Genomic DNA, 16,998 nt, shown 5'->3' with positions numbered 1-16,998 from the left:
ATTTCCCTTTGTGCCTCTCGCTGGAGAGCCGAGCTCTTTGTGCGGCGCCCACTGAGAACAGGCCCCGCGTTTAGAGGAGGGAGGCGGCTCACGGAAAGGGCTGTCACCGAGGGGGACGTGGGACACGTCGCCCGGAGCCGCGGCTGGCCCGCAGGCAGAGGGGCCTGGCAGGAGGCCGTGTCCCCAGCACCCCCTGTGGCACCGGGCCCGCGGCGCTGCTGGAGCAGCCCCCGCCGCTGTCCCCGCAGCCAGACAAAGGCGGCACAGAGCAGAGGGTGAAACCAGAGCCCTTTATTTGTGTCCTCGCAGGAGCAGAGGGAGGAAGAGGCCAGAGCAGCTGCTGAGCTTGAGCCAGAGGCGGGGGCAGAGAGGAAAGGAGGGAAAGGGCCTGAGCGTGGTCAGTGCTGAGACAGCGTGGCGGGACAGCTCTGCTGCCGGGGTGGCACCTCTACGGTGCCACTTTGGGGTCATTGCTGAGAGAAACAGATCCACTTTGGGGTTACTGCTGAAACGGATCCACCTTGGGGTTATTGCTGAGTAAAACGGATCCACTTTGGGATTATTGCTGAGTAAAATGGATCCACTTTGGGGTTATTGCTGAGTAAAATGGATCCACTTTGGGGTTATTGCTCAGAGAAATGGATCCACTTTGGGTTATTGCTCAAACAGACCCACATTGCAGCAGGGAGGCCCCCGAGAAGATGGGAGAGCCAGGCAGGGGCTTGGCAGGGGGAGGCAGGTCCCTGCCTGCTCGTGGAAGGCACGAATTGGTAGTGAGGGCAGAGAGGGGCTGTGCTGGTGCTGGTGCAGCAGGCCCCCAGGCAGGAGCACCTCTGCGTGCCTCCCCCCACCCACAGAGCTACCCATGGTTTGCATAAGGAGTTAAAATTAAGTTAAAAAAGGAGCTCTCTGATCCTGGGAGAGCAGCAGGGCTGCAGGCAAGGCAGCCTCCCGGGGCCCCACCTCTGCAGGCTGCAGCTTCCGCCGTCTCGCCTGGCGCAAGGGAAGCAGGGGGGTGTCTGGCCCAAGGCACTGTGCGGCACGGAGCAGGGGCCTCTGCGCTCTGCGTGCTGAAAGAGGAAACGTCTGAGACCACGAAGAGCTGCAGCAGCCGGAGGAGTGGGTCTGGAGAGGGGCTCTCACAGGACGATCTTGAAGGAGCTGCAAGAGACACAACAGGTTCCACACCTCCTCGCTGGGTCACACGCAAGCGGTCTGCGAGCTTCCAGCGCGGCAGGGAGGCGGCGTTAGGTGGTGTGGGAGAGGCTCTGCAGAGCGAGCACGGGACACTGCTCCCTCCGCGGCTGTGGGAGATCTCACCCAGGGTAACCGAGAGCTCTGCCCCAGCACGGCCAGCGGGGCGGGCAAACCCCCTGGGACAAGCCATGCCACTGGACACCACCCTACCTGGTGAAGTCTGGGGAGCGGGAGACGATGTGCTGGAACTCAGAGAGATTGATGGTGCCATCCTTGTCGATGTCAGACTCCTCCAGGATCTGGAGGGGAGGGAGAAGCAGGCAGTGAGCTCCACGTGGCCTGTGCGGCGGCCCTTGCCCCACCTGACGGTCCTCACGTTTTGGATGAGCTGCTCCATCTCGGCGGTGCTCAGCCGGGACTCCTCACCGTGCCCCGTCAGACAGTTCACCAGTTTCTCCAGGTCCTTTCTGTCCAGAGCCCCATCCCCATCAAAGTCTTTGGGGAGGGGAAAGTTACGTTTTGGCAGGGTCGCAGCGACCCCAGAGAGTCATGAGCAGCCGTGCTCGGCAAGGAGAGGGCCTGGGTGACTCGCGGTGGGCTCCAGGCCGTGCTGCACCAAACCAGCAGTTCTCACAGGGAGTTCCCACCCCTCCTGAGCACGGATTTATCCCTGCCCCCCGAGGCGCGGGGACCCCAGAACGCAGCATCCGCCCCCCAGCCTTACCAAAGATGCGGAAGGCGTAGTGAGATTTGATGTCCAAGGTAGCGGTGTCGCTGAAGACGCTCAGCATGTCGAGGAAGTCTTCGAAGGACATGCTGCCGTCCCCCTCGTCCGAGGTGGAGAACACGCGGCAGATCTGGTGCTGGAAGGGGTTCGCCTGCCAACACAGAAGGGCTCAGGGCAGGGCTGGGCAGCGCCAGGCCAGCTCCCTTGCGGCAGACGCCGGCCACAGGCTGCTGCCAACCCCGCGGACGAGCGGGTCCCCCCACTCTGCACAAGAGCCTCCACGGGGCTGCAGGGATCTCTGGGATCCTCCACGGCACGGCGGGGACAAGGAAGCTGTTTGCTGGTGCAGCATGGCGAGGGCGAAGCACTGGCACGGCGGCGGGTGAAGGGGGCCCTGCCCAAACACGCGCGGCCCCGGGGAGCAGCAGCGCGTCCCGCTGTCTGCCAGGCACCGTACCCGCAGCTCGGGCAGCGTCAGGATGTGGCTCTCGGGGAGCCGCACGGAGCAGGCGTTCTCCCTCTCCTCCTTTGGCAGCAGTTCACTGAACCTCTTGTAGGCACTTGAAGAGGCAAGAACAAGAGAGGCTGTGGGCATGGGCAGCGCGGGCGGCTCTTCCCAGCGCTGCGCAGAGGCAACGGCCCCTTTCCCACAGCTCCGTGCCAGCCTGCCTCTGCTCCCCCCACCCCCACGGCCCGCAGCGGGGGCGGGGGGTCGGCCCTGCCCCCCCCCCAGACGGCTGGGGCTTCGGAGGGGGGAAAGAGCCGTCCCTGCGCCCTGTGCCACTGGTGGCACCCCCAGACCTTTGCCCCTGAAGTCATGGCCAGCGGGGAAAGGCCCAGCCTGGGCTCGGCACCTCCTGCGTGGTGTGGAGCAGCTCCGCGGGGGGATGGACACCCCGCAGCGGGGCCGGGGGCCCCCCGCACCCCCACGGAGGAGACAAAACCCCTCGCAGCGGGGGGCGAGGTGCCCCCCGCTCCCTACCCAGCGCCGTACTTACAGCAGGATCTCCTGTTTGCTCAGGAAGGTCAGCTCCTGCGGGGAGAGCGCCCGTCAGCACTGGGAACCGGGGCTTGGCCCAGAGCCCCTCAGCCCTGGGAGCCTTTGGCCTCGGGGCACCTCCCGCCCCGGGGCAGTACCGTTCCCCCCGCGACCCGCGGGCCTCCCCCGGTGCCGGTGCCCAGGTACCTGGTACTCGCTCAGCGCTTCCCGCGGTAACAGGCTGCCCGAGCCCCCCATGGCGGCCCCCGCCGCTTCCGCCTTCACGTCACCCTGCCGCTCCCCCGGCAACGCCCCGCCCCGGGGCGGGCACGGCCCGCGGGGTGACGGGAGACACCGGGGGGCACCGGTCGGTCCTCGCGGCTGTGCCCGCCTCGAGCCCCGGGACCCGCGGCATGGCGGTGGCGGGCGAACAACCGGGCGACCCGCGCCCCGAGGAGTTCGCCTACGGGGAGGAGGATTTCGTCCTGCAGGGAGCCGGCTGGGGGGGGGAGCCGGGCTCCGCGCCGTCCCGCTTCGACCGGGCGCTGCTGGCGGGCTGGAGCGACAGGATGGAGCGGGGCCTGTTCCGGTACCGGCTGGGGCCGCTGCCCACCCGCGTCCTGCCCGGCCCCATGGGGCTGGTGGCCCAGCTCAACGTCCAGCGCGGCACCGAGCGCCGCCCGCCGCAGGCTGTCCGCAGCCTCCGGCAGCCCTTCGACCCCGGGGCCTTCAACTTCACCCGCATTGCCCCCGGCGAGGTGCTGCTCCGCCTGCGCAGGGCGGGCGGGGACGGCGACCGGCTCCTGGTGGCCATCAACGCCAGCCCGCTGGAGCGGGGCCACGTCCTGCTGCTGCCGGAGCCGGCGCGGGGGCTGCCGCAGGCCCTCACGGCGGCGGCGCTGCGCGGGGGGCTGGAGGCCGCGCTGCTCAGCGCCCACCCGGGCTTCCGCCTGGGCTTCAACGGCCGCGGGGCCTGCGCCTCCGTGAACCACCTGCACCTCCACGGCCTCTACCTGGACCGGCCGCTGCTGGTGGAGTCGGCGCCCGCCCGCCCGCTCTGCCCGCCGCGCGGCCTCAGCCTCCTCACCGGCGTCCCGGCGCCCGCCTTCCTCTTCTACGCGGCGGGTCCCGCCGGGCTGGAGGCGCTGGCCGGGGACGTGTGCCGGGCGGCGGAGCACCTGGAGGACACCGGCCTGGCCTACAACGTGTTCGCGACGCGGGGCGACCCGCCGGAGGGCGCGGCGGGGGCCGGGCCCGGGGCCGGGCGGGGGCTGCGGGTGCTGCTGTGGCCGCGCCGGCCCCTCTTCGGCGCCAAGGCGGGCGCGGCCTTGAACGTGGCGCTGTGCGAGCTGGCGGGCTACCTGCCGCTGCCGGCGGCGCCGCTCTACCGGGACATCACCGAGGCCGAGGCCCTGCGCGCCATCCGCGAGCCCCTGCTGACGGAGCCGCAAATGCTGCGCCTCGGCGAGGACCTGGCGCGGCTGCTGGCGGGATGAGCGGGGGCGGGGCCGCACGGGGCCTCTCGCCGCACCGGGACCGGGACCGGGACCGGGACCGGCGGCGGCTGCCTCCGCGCCGTTCGCCAGGGGGCGCTGCGCGGCGGCGGAGTGCGCGGCTGCCGGCCACGTGACCCGCCCGGCGCCACTCTGGCTGGCGGCACCGGCGTCTCGATGGTGTATGGGGAGGGGGAGCGGCCCCGTCGCCATGGGAACGGGGCCCCAGGGGCAGCGGGCGCCATGGAGGCGGGCGGCGGCGGTAGCGAGGAGGGGGGGTCAGCCCCGGGAACCCCCCCGGGCCGGCCCGCCACCCTCGGCGGCCCCCTCGGCCCCGAGCCGCGGAGGAGGCGGAGGAAGCGCAGGCGAGTGCGGCGGGCAGAGCCGCAGCCACACACCCCCCCTACCCCGGCCCAGTCCGTTGTGCCCGTGTCCCGCCGGGACCCCGGGAAGTCCGACCCCAGCTCACGGGAGGGCCCTGCCCTGCCCCGTAACCACCGTCTGCTCCGCCTGACTCACGTTCATTACCGGGCTTGGCGGCAGGAGGCGGACCCGGGGCCCAGCCCTGCTCCTCACCTCCACCTCCGCCCCAGAGCAACTTTCCAGGGACCATCCAAATCCGAAAATAAACGCTCTTTCCCTTAAATTGTCCCAGTAATCCCAAGTGTGACGCGTCCAGGGCAGGGCCCTGTTCAGGACCCCTCCGCCATGTCACCTCATGGCTGGCTGGGCCCGTTGGCTCCTTATTTGCTCATTAGCTCCTGTTTTGCCCGTTAGCTCTTGTTTTGCCTGTTAGCTCTTGTGTCACAGCCCGCCTGTGCCCGGGACGGGGCCTGGCTCCTCGCTGAGCGGCCGCTCTGTCGTCTCTCTCCATTCCAGCGTTCCCTCCATCAATCTGACCAGCTGCAAGTACGAGAGCGGTAAGTCCGAGGTGCTGCAGGGCGTCCCTGCGGGTCAGCCCGCCAGGCTCTGCGGGCGCCCGCTCAGCCAGGGCAGAGCGCTGGTGCCAAATTTTCACCACACAGTCGCTTTCGGTTTATGTATTTATTGGTTGCGAGTGACTTGGGCCCCTGTGGAAAGTAGGAGGTTTTTCACACCTTGGACTGAGGTGCCCTCTGGTTTAAAGAGACACAAACTGTGCAAGCCCTCGCCCCTCTGTACATCTGCATTCGCCACATGTTTGCCAAAACAGGCGAAAAGGGGTTAGTTAGGGGCAGTTACAATAAATGACTGGTACCTGCACCTGGGGAAATGGTGTGAGAGCCCTCAGCTGTTTAACGTAAAGCCGGTGATGGAACAGACAGGACCGGTACCCAGAACCTCTCGTCTCCAGGGAGCTGGTCCCCTCTCCTGTCTTGCTCTTCTTTGCTGCCACAAACTGTTTCTTAAAAGAACAGACTCCTGTCATTTGATGGATGCTTTTAGCCAATTTGCTAATGACTGTTCTAGCAGTGCAACCACATTTGCGTTGCTGAAGGTCACAGCCTGGTCAGCTGTGCAGGGACAGGAGCCGCGTGTTTTACCTCAGGCCATGCCCAGGCAGTTTGGAGGCAGGAGAGTGGATGGGGACCTGCAGTGGGGGTGGTGTGGCAGTGCGGGCACCGCAGGTCCCAGAACCATTTCACAACAGTTCCTAGCATGCGTTGGCCTTCATAGCCTCCACAGCCCCCTGAGAAGCCAAATTCAGAACTGGCACTAACATGAACCATCCCAGCAGTGACCTTCTGCTCCAGAGCTTGTGTCTTCTGCTGTCAAATAGCTTTTGAGTTCAGAGATGAGACTCATCCCTTCAGAAGACTTGTATCTGCCCGTGCGATGTCAGACCCGCAGCGATTCAAGCCTGCTGTAGTTCAGGAGGTGCTGTGGGACCTCAAGGCATGTGGGCTTAGGGGGCTGATGGCTCCCAGTACACCTGTAGCCAGAGCCCGGTGTGAGTTTAGCTGGGTAAAGCTGCTGTTTCTGACACCTCCTGAAGGGTCCCAACAATACCTTGCGTCTCCGAGAGTGGAACTGCAGCCTGGTGAGGTTTGTTCCACACTCCTGCCCCGGTTATTTTGGGGATTTAACAGTCCCTGGCACTTACATCCTCTGCCTGGCCCCTGTCATGTGCTTGCTCTGGTACAGTGCGGCGGGCGGCACGATGCTGCGGGCTGAAAGAGGCGGGAGAAGACGAGGAGTGGACGGTGTGTTGGACGGACTACTCGGTCTCTCTGGAGCGTGTCATGGAAATGAAGCGGTTTCAGGTAAATACCCCCGTGTAAAGGCTGCCCAGCGGGAAGCGCTCAGGAGGGAGGGTGAGAGGGGGGGTTGTTATTGGACAATGTCTTGCAGAATGGAACTGAAGTGTCTGGACTAGCACCCGTGCCCCCTTCTCTGCATCGGTTCCACAGTGTGCAGGTTGACAAGCCTTTACTTCTGTTGTGTCGCTGGTACGGTGCCATCCGCGACGCTCTGGCAGTTAGCAGTGTGAACTGGAAAGCCGCCAACCCCTTTAATGTAGCATGAAATAAATGGTTCTTGATGACAAATGGCTCCCTTCCTGAAGCTGTGATACTCTAGGGAGGGAGAGATGGAACGAGCAGATAAATCATGCTGGTGAAGTTCAGATAAAGCAGTTGGAGCGTAATCTTGTCCCTCAGCAGACGTTCAAGGCAACCACAGGCCCAGCTTCCTGTTCTGCGTGCCAGTTTCTCCACACGCAGGCTTTCCTCGGGTCTCCAGGAGAATCCCTGCCGTTCCCTTGCTGATTCTGTTTTTCATCTTCACCTCTTTCAGAAAATCAACCATTTTCCGGGCATGATAGAGATCTGCCGTAAGGACTTGTTGGCTCGCAACCTTAACCGCATGCTCAGGCTCTTCCCCAAGGAGTACAATATATTTCCCCGCACTTGGTGCCTGCCAGCTGAGTGAGTGCTACATGCGAATGCGCCGAGAACACGGGGGTGAAATGAGGAAGTGGGAGCCCCTGTGCCTGACAGCCCGGGCTGGGATGGGGGCGCCTCTCTGAGATTCGAGACTCCATCTCTTGGCCCAGGCCTTTGTCACCTTCCCTGGAACCGAACGGGCTGTTGAGACACGGTTCTAGCTTCATACACCTTTAATTGCTATTAGACTGAATCTGCAGGGCGTTGGTTGAGTGGGAGGTGTAAATGGGCGGGGAAGGTCTCTCTGCAGCTCAGGGTGAAGGGGAGAGGCGGCAGCAGGGCAGCGTGCCAGGCTCCCATCCCCACCGGCTGCCTCGGTGCCTGTCGCTCACCCGGGATGGGGGCACAAGGCAGTTCCACCCCACTGACTGCGGTGGGGGTCTTCAGAGCCCCCACACCTCTGCTGACCACTGCAGCTGAGCACGCAGAGGGCGGTGGGAGAGGGGAGGTCGCTATGCTAATATGTACACAGTTAGATGTAAACCGTCACGGAATTCCTCGAGCTTTGGGGTGGAAGGCTGGGCTTCTCTGGGCTCTCAAAGTCTGTGCGGTTTTAAGGAGACAAGATGCCCACACTTAGATTTTATTCTTACCATTTCCTGAAGACCTCGAAGTAGGGCTCCCATCACCTGTTCTGTAGCTGAACTCTCCTCGTGGTTAGAGTGATTTTCTTAATTTCTGACCTAAAGCATCTTTGCTGAAATACCAGCACTTAGTACTTCTCCCGTCTGCACTGGCCGTGGAGAACAGCGGTTTGCTGCCTTTTGCTAATAGTGTGCAACGTCCAGGAAGGCTGTTGCCTTCCCTTTCCTGGAGAAGACAGACCTCGTTCTCTCATTTTTCTTTCCAGGCTGCATTTCCTGGACTCAGATTGCTCTCGGCACTGCTGGGGGGGATTTGTCCTGTTTTTTTGCCCAGTGTCATGGGGTATTTGCCCCTCTCTTGCCCTAAATGTGATGCCCACTAGAGAGAAGGGGCTTCTCCATCTGCAGCAGAATAACTGACATATGGGCTTGACTCTTCAAAGCACCGTGCTCCCGTGGGAGCTGCTCATGAAGCAGCCCTGTGACGCGAGGCGGGAGCTCAGCTCGCGAGCCTCTGCTCCTGCTTGGAACGCTCTGGTGGGGCCTCCTGCCTGCTTGCTGATGAGCTGGCGTAAAAGGAGATGTAAAACCGTGTGACCTCCTCTTCCTCCTTCGTAGCCAGGGCTTGTTTATTTTCTCCTGCTCTCCCTGTGGCAGCAGAGCCAAGATCTTGCTGGCTCCTGTATGCACAGAGGTGACGGCTTCCTGTGAACCCTCCGGGAGCGCCGGGGATGTGCCCGAGTTAACGGTGGAACCAAGAGAGCTCTGTCAGGTGGCACAAGGACCAGTCTGTAACTGATGAGATCAGGAACAGGTGTGCTGCTCCTCTGCTGCAGAAGTTTGGTTTGTTCTGGCCTGCAGCGTCGTAGTTTGAGTCCCTACTGTTATGAGAGAGCTTGGGGGCAGGTTTTTTGCAGCTTGTAAGAGCCACCCCTGCCTTGCACAGCTATGGCGATTTCCAGGCCTACAGACGCACGAGGAGAAACAGAACGTTCATCTGCAAACCAGACAGCGGCTGCCAAGGGAGAGGGATCTTCATAACGCACAATCCCGAGGAGATCAAACACGGAGAGCGCATGATCTGTCAGCAGTATATCTCTAAGGTAACGGGGACAGTCTCAATCGCTTTTCCAGCACCCTGCACCCTCCATGCGTCCTTCGCCCTATGCCTTCCCAGAGCAGCCAGGGCGGCCGCGGTGCCACGGCCAAGGTTTGCCTTTCTCCTGGCTGCCGAGCTGCCACAGAGAGGCACAAGCAGTGCAGAGAGAGCAGCCAACTGCGAGGAACTGGCAGCACGCCTAGCAGCGGTTCTTTATCTCATGCTCGCTCCTGCCTCTTTTCTCACAGCCTTTCCTTATTGACGGCTTTAAATTTGACATGCGGATCTACGTGCTGGTTACATCTTGTGACCCGCTGAGGATTTTTGTCTACAAGGAGGGTCTGGCCCGGTTTGCCACCATGAGGTACATCGATCCCAGCAGCAGAAACCTGGTAAAAAAGGGAAGTTTTCAAAAAGCTTGCATAGCATCTATAGGTGTTAGTCCCTAATTTGTCCTCGGGGCGTTCCAGACCTTGAAAAGACAGGGACTGGTGCGTTTCGTGGGACCCAACTTTCTTCTTTTCTATTCTCCCCTCCCTCTGTACCTCTCCCTCCTCCTCAAGGAAGGTATTTCAGGAGCATCTGAAGTAGATCTACTCCCAGGCCCCACATTTGGGCTGTTTACTGGCATTATCACAGAATCATGGAGTTGTTTTGCTTGGAAGGAACCTTGGAAAGTCTCGAGTCCAACCTTCTGCTCAAAACTGGGTCAACAATAAATTCCAATCTGGTTTCTTGGGGTTTCACCCAGTCAGGTGTTGAAAACCTGCAAGGACAGAGACCCCACGGTGCTTCTGGGCAACACTCCCACTGCTTCTTCCTTCTTTATGAGCACCAAGTCCACACCATTCCTCGTCTGCCCATGCTCCAGGTGGAAAAGAGCGACCTGGGGATTATCTGGTGGTACTGGAAGAGCCTAGGAGAGATAGGGAGGGGAACTGGGAAGGCAAGGTGCAGAGTATGGCCATGCCCATCTCTGGGTGGGGGTCTGTGAGCTGTTGGACCCCAGCGGAGGACGAGCTGTAGTGCTGGGCTGCCCTGCCACAGTCACTGCCCAGCCCCACACCCCTGGAGCTGCCTGTGTGTACGTGCACGCCCTCCGACACGCGCCTCTGTCGGAGAGGTGGTCTGCTTTGGGGAAATGAAGAGAAATCTGCAGAAACTAGCTGCAGCTTCTGTCCTGAGTCCCTTGGTGAGCCCCGCCAGAATGGCTCCTGGAGCTGACTCCCCAGAGAACAGGACAGAGCTTCGGGGAGGATGGAGCTCTGTCAGCAATAACTTCTGGCTAGAGGGGGACTCACCAGCATGATTAACTCCTCGCTGCAAGCCACCGCCACAGAGAAGAAGCGGGTGAAGCTGGTGGTTAATTAGTGCTAATGGGGCTGTTTCTATTTACGCTCTGTGGTTAAGAGTAAACGAGTCTCTTACGGTTCCTCTACCAGGGTGATATCTGCATGCATTTGACCAATTACGCCATCAACAAACATAATGAAAACTTCGTCCAGGATGACACGATGGGCAGTAAGAGGTATTGCCTCATCCAGGTCCCGCAGTGCCCGCTGCACACCCCGCAGGGGAGCTGTATTTGGGACCCTGGTTAACTGCCAACCTTCCTGGGGCAGGCATGGTGTCACAGCTCAGTCCTTGTCACCTCCTGTCCTCCACGCAGGAAACTGTCCACCCTGAATGCCTGGATGAGGGATAACAGCTACAATACAACAAAACTCTGGGAAGATATTGAAGATATTATTATAAAGACTCTCATTTCAGCTCACCCTGTTGTGAAGCACAATTACCAAAGCTGCTTTCCAAACCGCACGACTGGCTGCGCCTGCTTTGAGATACTGGGTTTTGATATTTTGCTGGACAGAAAGTTGAAGCCGTGGCTGCTAGAGGTGAGGAAGGAGACTCCTGCTGTGTTGAAGCAACTCTGGAAGCAGCAGGTAGCCGAGAGATGGCTCGTCTCAGGGAGGCTCCAGAGTGAGGGCTGGTGGGATGAGCAGAACTTGTTTGATTAAAAAGGGCCACCTCGTTAACAAAATGAATCAGGCTGCAAGGACAAGGAGCCAAGCAACTTGCTGTAGGCTAAGCGGAATCTAAGAGCCCATTCCCTGGGCACCCTCTCTAACAGCGGGGAGTTTCCTGAACCTCAGGACTCTGTGGCCTCTCACAGTGTCCTGAATTCAGAAAAGCTGCCCCGTGCCTGCAGCCTGCTCGCTGTTGCTGTTGCAGGGAAGAACGTCCATGAGAGCGTGTGGTGGGGCCGGCTGGGGGCTGCTCTGGGCTGCCACGTTCGATGAACTGCTTGTTTTGGCAGGTGAACCACTCTCCCAGCTTCACCACAGACTCTCACCTAGACCGTGAGGTGAAGGATGCTCTTCTCTGCGATACCATCAACCTGATAAATGTGCATGCCTGTAACAAAAGGAAGGTGCTGGAGGAAGACAAACAGCGGGCAAAGGAGCGGCTCCTCCGGGCCCATCAGACTCTCCGTGCATCCAGGTGTTGCTCTTCCCCATAGCGCTGCAGTGAGAAAAGATGGGGCACGGTGGAGTGGGATAAAACCGAGGCTGGCTGTCTCCAAATTAAAGCTCCCAGAGGCTGCAGCCCTCTAGAGCCTCTGAGAAGAGAGCTCCGAGCCATCTGCATTCTGTGAGGAAGAGCCAGTGCTTGCCTCTGAGCGCTAGATCCGAGACGCCTGGTGCTCTGGGCCCTGTTCAGAGTCACCCCCATCGAGCTGCGCCTGCTTGTCACGTCCTTCAGTGCCGAGGGCAGTGGCAGCACCCCTGGGCTCCCAGTGATGCTCGACAGACGGGCCACAGCGCTGCTCTGGGGACCGAGAGCACCCGGGGTCACAGGGCCCTTCTCCAGAGCAGGGCTCCTTCCAGGGCTGAGGGTTCCCCTCCTCTTCTCCATCTGCATGTCCTTTCATGATTAATTAATCCACATGGCCTCTCGAGGTTATTTGAGCCTGCTGCCTGGCTTTTCTCTCTGTGCAGGGCGAGGCAGGAACTCCCTCCAGCTCCCTTTTCAATTAGGAGACCTGAGATAACTCCGGGCTGGCGACTCTGAGCGTGTCAGCCCCGTACTGTGCCAGCCCCTGCAGCCTGGGCTGCTCTGAGCTTCCTGCTAGCCAGGAAAGCTCCCAGCAGCACGTGGGTGGCAGAGATGCCTCAAACAGGCACATTTTAACATTTTAACTCTCGTAACCGGGTTAGTGGGGTGAACAGGCTGCAGGGCAGGGTGTGAGCCTGGGCGGCAGGGAGGGTGCTGCAATGGCCTCACCAGTGCTCCGCAGGTAGCAGATGAAGCAGCGTGGGTTGCGTTGGTTCCCTGCAGCACACCCACATGAAACAGGCTCCCAAATGGGGAAAGATGGGGGGAAGTGCTGGCCAGGCCCTCATTCCACAGCCAGGACAGCACCCCGAGCCTCCTGTCGCAGCTCCCTGCCAGTGCTTTCTCCCGGTTTGCAGACGCGAGGAGTTAGAGAGCAACCAGGCAGCCTGGCTCTCCCAGGCAGAGAAGTACGAGAACGCGCACCTGGGTGGCTACCGGCGCATTTATCCAGCGTGTGGGATGGAGAAGTACGAGCCATTTTTCAAGCAGAGCAGCTCCCTCTTCCAGGAAACGGTGGCATCCAGAGCGCGGGAGGAGTACGCCAGGTACACTGCTCCTGTGGAAATCCTGCTCCTCCCAGGGGTGGCACAGAGACCTCTTGTTTCCCATCCCTTCTGGGGAGCAACTCAGGTGCTTAACATAGTCAGTGAGCTGGGGAGAGCTGGGAGGGAAGGAGTCTGAGTGTGCTGCCACCACCACAAAGCAGCTTCCTTTCATACGTACCCTGGAGAGGCAAATGCAACATTCCATCAGCTTTTGGACTCTGGAGGCACCGTGTCACGAGTGTCCTCCACCCTTCTGCCGGGCACAGCCTAATTCGAGGGCATTTCTTACAGCAGTGAGAGTCTTAAAGGCACTCCTGGCCCATTTCTTGGCACGCTTCTATTATGGGCTATTTACTACAGAACTTCTGACTAAGTGAAATGTCCTTGGACTAAAGGCTTCACAATAGCCTTTTGCTATTATGGCTTTTATTGAACCAGTGACTAAGACTACTATTCTATGGCAGGCAGCAACTGGAGGAAATTCGCCTGAAAAAAGAAAAGTTGGAAGCTCTTACCAGGAAGAAGAAAACGGAGAGGAAAGATGACCTGCATGGAGATTCAGCTGGGGACAAATCCCAGATCCGTAATAAAACCACAGCTCCTACGACCCGCCTCACCAGGGGGTGGGACAGAAAGGTACCTTGCTCCTGTCAGTGCTTGTCCACGGGGCTCCCAGCAGTTCTGGGAACAGCGCTGGGCCACGGGTGTCTCCCAGGGAGAGGAACTACAAGGCTGGACTCCCCCTCGGGAAGTCCGCAGAGCTGACAGCTTGTGCTGGGAGGTGCTCGCAAGCACCAGTGTTGTCCCTTCCCTGTTGTGGCTCCCACTGGGATCTTCGTTCCACACCCGCCCCCCACCCCCCATGCCTGCAGTTCTCCCTGGGGCTGCGAGCAGCCTGTGGCTTTGTCTCTCTTGTGCTTTACTACAGCTTCAACTCAGACCTTTCTTTCCTAAGGCGCAGCGCACACAGTACGACTCTACACAACCCCAGGATATCGTGGAACACGAGGAGAAGAAAAGAGTGAATGCTCTTCTGCAGCGTGAGAAACTTATCCGAGGGCTGGGCATTGTAGATCAGCTCTCCCAGCTGCTCCCCACAGCCGACAGACCAGCTGACACCCCGACATCCTCTGCTGTTATCCCCAGGAGCCAGGTAACTGAAGGTGGCCCAGACCTGTCCTGCGAGGTGGCCGTTGGCGGGAGGGTCGTGAGGAGCGAGCCACGGGCACTGAGGAGTGAGCCACAGGCACTGAGGAGTGAGCCACGGGCACCGAGCACCTCTGGTGTGGCTCATATTTAAATGAGATTCAATGTAGCATCCGGGTCTGTGGGTTTTCATACAGTGATTTTGTCCCTTCCCAAACGGGCGAGCTGGGCGTGCACCCACTGGCTGTGTAGAGCCCCTGAGCACCTTCCCCAGGCGGCCCCTCTCCCTGCTATTCCAGAGCACAGCCCACTGCTTCGGGGCAGTGGTGTCATCCTGGCTGTCAGAATTAATTCCTTGGTAGGTCAGGACGTGCTAGGAGCACGGTAAAGGAGCGCACGTGGCACAGAGGGACCAAAGGGAAGCGTGGGGATGTCTAAAAAAACCCCAGAACATCTTCAGGTGAATCCTGCACTGCAAACAGTGCCTCTCCCTGAACATCTTGCCCTCTGCACCACACCGTTGCCCGCACAGGGCGGGTGAGGAGTTAGTGCCTGTGCCTGAACCCTGCGGGGCGCAGCCCTCGGTCTGGGGCTCCCCCTTGAGTCACCCTCGCTCTGATGGCGTAAACCCTCGGCACTGCTGCTCCCACGCCCCAGACTGTCCGGGGGTGCACGGCTGAAGGAAGGGACCCAGGAGAGCGGGGTTTGGACCCAGGGTTAAAGGAAATCCGCATGGTTGTCTCAAACCCAGTTTTGGCTACCACGCCGGTTGCCAAACCACACTGCCACTCTAAAACCAGAGGAGGAGGAAGCCCACAGCCTGTCTGTGGGCACCAGGAGGCTGCAAGGGCTGTTCTGGAGTCACCCGCTGTGCCGGGGAAGGGCCGGTTCTGCACCCAGAGTTGAGGAAACGCTGTGCAAAGGCCGCTGCTGCCCCCGGCACCGACTGTTCCCAGACAGGCGGCCTCCTCCCGCGGGAAGGGAGACACGCCTCAGAACAGTGCTGATAAACTCAAGGCACCAGAGTTGCAAGAATTCCTCAGGACTGAGGAGTCTTCTATTACCTTACGGGAAATTGGAAATAGTCCATTTAATTTAACTAAAGAAGTCTAAGGTGGGATTTGATCCGTAAGAACTGACGGTAGCTGCCTTTTCCTCTACCAGAGGAACGTAACCAGAAACCCGAACTCTACCTAAAATCTGGGTAATGTTTTCAGCAGTAGCAGATGACCTGGGGGTGGGTCAGACCCTTCATCACTGAACCTTCCCAGCCCAGCACAAACCCCGTGCCCCGGTTATGGGCAGAGGAGGGGGGTCTTGGCACTGCCGCAGGCAGATCAGGCAGGCAGCTGCCATCACCCCTTAGATGATCTGGGGTGGTGGGATGATGGGATGGCGACCGCAGCCGCTCTCTTTCCTTCCAGCCGCAGCTTGTCTGGGATGTGCTCAGGGACCGCGACGGCCACTGCTTAACAACGCTCGTCCCCCTCTCGCTGCTGGGAGGCCCGGCCTGGCCCTCGGCACGGCAGTTCTTACGCCACCCCGGAGCCAGCGCCGAGCTGCCAGCCGGACTGGGCTCTCATCCTGCCGCCGCGGGCACTCTCTCCGTTCGAGGCTGGGGCATCCCTTCCCGGGAGCAGCTCGGGGTGCAGGACGGGCGCTGGCTGCGGGGCCGGACGGCAGCGGTGACCCAGCCCTGCACCCAACCCAGGGGGCTGCAGGTGAGAGGCCGGCGGCTGCCCGGCACCGGCAGCGAGGCTGAAGGCTGTGAGTACACGTTACGTCCCTTCGGCTCTGGCAGCGGGGAGGCTCCAGAGGCCTGGGAGCTGTGGATGTTCCCTGGATTGTTGGGGTGGGGGGAGCGGGGGGGCTGGATGGGGCTCATGCCCCGCGGAGGGGTGATCGCTGGAAGTCTCTGCCCGAGGCCGGTAGCGTCCTGTTTGCAGAGGCGAGGAAGAGAGCGGGTGGTCTCCTGGGACCAAGGGTGGGTGTGCTGGGATGGGGGAGCCTGGGAAGCCCCCAAACACTTGAGAGTCGGGTCAGAAACGCCGTCAGACCCGCAGAGCCGCCGGTGTCCGCCTGCCCCCCATGTCTGCCCCTGCTCTTCCAGGTGACGCTGGCTGCGGTCACCCAGGGTCCCCTGCCAGCACGGGGGAAGCCGCAGGCGATGCAGCGCGGGAGCTCCCCGTCTCCTCCGCCGCCCAGCGCACGCGTGTCCCGTGCCGCGCCGGAGCCCCGCAGCCCTGCCCAGGTAACGGGCCAGCGGGGATGCCCGTTCCCGGCCTTCCTCCGGGTGGGCGCTCGCCCCAGAGCCACGGCGGCTCCCCGGGGCCGGTTGTCTGCACCCCTCGAGAGGGTCCCGCCGCACACCCCGGGCAGCTTTACCCCTGCCAGGCCGTGGGGCTGCTGCCTGTGCCCCTGCCTGCACCCCCCCAGCAGCAGCCGGGTCCCCCGGGGCGCGGGGGCCGCCCCCGCCGCCGGCCCCGCCCGGTTTCCCGGTTGCCGGCCATGGCGGCGGCGTTGCTGCGGCGCGGGCTGCGGGCGGCCGCGCTCCTCACCGGGACCCCGCGGCGGGCGGCGGCGTGGTCCGGGGACCCGGAAGCGCCGGAGCCGGCGCTGGACGAGGCCGAGAGGTGCGGGGCGGCCGGGGAGCGGGAACCGGGAGCGGGGACCCGGACTCTCACGTCTCTCCCCCGCAGGGCTCGGCGGCGGCGGACGGCGGCGCGGCTGGAGCGGCTGCGGCGGGAGCTGGAGGGGCGCGGCGGAGCCCCCGAGCGCACCCTGACCTGGGAGGCGATGGAGCAGATGCGGTGAGCGGCGGGGCCGGACCGGGCCGGGCCCCCGGTGACCGGGACCGTGCCCCGGTGACCAGTGCTCGTCCCCGCAGGTTCCTGCGGCAGGAGCTGCCCGAGGAGTGGCCGCCGGAGCGCCTGGCCCGGAGCTTCGGTGTCAGCCCCGACGTGGTGCGGCGGGTGCTGCGGGGCCGGGGCTGCCCCCCGCCGCGCCGCCGCCAGCGGCAGGACGAGAGGGCGCTGAACGCCGCCCCGGGACCGGCCCCGGGAGCACCGGCCGCGGACGGCGAGGTGCGAGCCCCCGACGGCACGCTGCTGTACCGGCTGCCGCGGGGCCGGGGCGGGTCGGGGCCCGGCGCGCAATAAACGGTTTGACGGGGACCCGCCTCCGGCCG

General features: G+C 62.1%; 3 protein-coding genes across 4 annotated transcripts; 2 read left to right on the top strand and 1 right to left on the bottom strand.

Moving 5' to 3' along the window:
- Window positions 1-271: 271 nt before the first annotated feature.
- Window positions 272-3,277, bottom strand: CIB1 (calcium and integrin binding 1). 2 transcript variants are annotated; one of them, XR_012624864.1, is made up of 8 exons: window positions 3,111-3,277; window positions 2,923-2,957; window positions 2,382-2,484; window positions 1,922-2,075; window positions 1,574-1,692; window positions 1,408-1,496; window positions 553-1,161; window positions 272-520 (listed from the first exon to the last, which is right to left on the bottom strand). XR_012624864.1 is itself a non-coding variant. In XM_074837460.1 (7 exons), exons 1-7 carry the CDS (start codon window positions 3,159-3,161, stop codon window positions 1,140-1,142), a joined length of 573 nt encoding a protein of 190 aa, XP_074693561.1. In that variant the 5' UTR covers window positions 3,162-3,277; the 3' UTR covers window positions 272-1,139. The 2 variants fall into 2 exon arrangements, 1 of the variants encoding a protein (XP_074693561.1); XM_074837460.1 differs by having other exon boundaries at window positions 272-1,161.
- A 39-nt stretch (window positions 3,278-3,316) lies between these two features.
- Window positions 3,317-4,578, top strand: GDPGP1 (GDP-D-glucose phosphorylase 1). Its single transcript, XM_074837454.1, has one exon. It carries the CDS (start codon window positions 3,317-3,319, stop codon window positions 4,397-4,399), a length of 1,083 nt encoding a protein of 360 aa, XP_074693555.1. The 3' UTR covers window positions 4,400-4,578.
- Window positions 4,579-6,520: 1,942 nt separating this feature from the next.
- On the top strand, window positions 6,521-16,984 carry LOC141928772 (tubulin polyglutamylase TTLL13-like). The gene is made up of 14 exons (XM_074837461.1): window positions 6,521-6,639; window positions 7,172-7,302; window positions 8,851-9,007; window positions 9,252-9,395; window positions 10,446-10,531; window positions 10,673-10,898; window positions 11,321-11,505; window positions 12,477-12,665; window positions 13,130-13,301; window positions 13,621-13,818; window positions 15,236-15,578; window positions 15,922-16,444; window positions 16,511-16,621; window positions 16,699-16,984. The coding sequence occupies exons 1-14, from the start codon at window positions 6,619-6,621 to the stop codon at window positions 16,967-16,969; spliced, it is 2,757 nt and encodes a 918-aa protein (XP_074693562.1). The 5' UTR covers window positions 6,521-6,618; the 3' UTR covers window positions 16,970-16,984.
- Window positions 16,985-16,998: the final 14 nt, after the last annotated feature.

This window comes from Strix aluco, chromosome 12 (genome assembly GCF_031877795.1).
Source record: "Strix aluco isolate bStrAlu1 chromosome 12, bStrAlu1.hap1, whole genome shotgun sequence".
Lineage (NCBI taxonomy): Eukaryota > Metazoa > Chordata > Aves > Strigiformes > Strigidae > Strix > Strix aluco.
This window is presented reverse-complemented; position numbering and strand designations above follow the sequence as displayed.

What these genes read in the sequence shown, in the direction of transcription:
- CIB1 (XM_074837460.1), bottom strand. Translation starts at nt 3,161, where the DNA reads ATGGGGGGCTCGGGCAGCCTGTTACCGCGGGAAGCGCTGAGCGAGTAC. An exon ending in TGACGCTGCCCGAGCTGCGG is followed by an intron (nt 2,076 to 2,381) that starts GTACGGTGCCTG and finishes CTGTGTTGGCAG; the next exon opens with GCGAACCCCTTCCAGCACCA. An exon ending in TGGAGCAGCTCATCCAAAAC is followed by an intron (nt 1,497 to 1,573) that starts GTGAGGACCGTC and finishes CCTCCCCTCCAG; the next exon opens with ATCCTGGAGGAGTCTGACAT.
- GDPGP1 (XM_074837454.1), top strand. Translation starts at nt 3,317, where the DNA reads ATGGCGGTGGCGGGCGAACAACCGGGCGACCCGCGCCCCGAGGAGTTC.
- LOC141928772 (XM_074837461.1), top strand. Translation starts at nt 6,619, where the DNA reads ATGGAAATGAAGCGGTTTCAG. An exon ending in TGGAAATGAAGCGGTTTCAG is followed by an intron (nt 6,640 to 7,171) that starts GTAAATACCCCC and finishes CACCTCTTTCAG; the next exon opens with AAAATCAACCATTTTCCGGG. An exon ending in ATCCCAGCAGCAGAAACCTG is followed by an intron (nt 9,396 to 10,445) that starts GTAAAAAAGGGA and finishes TTCCTCTACCAG; the next exon opens with GGTGATATCTGCATGCATTT.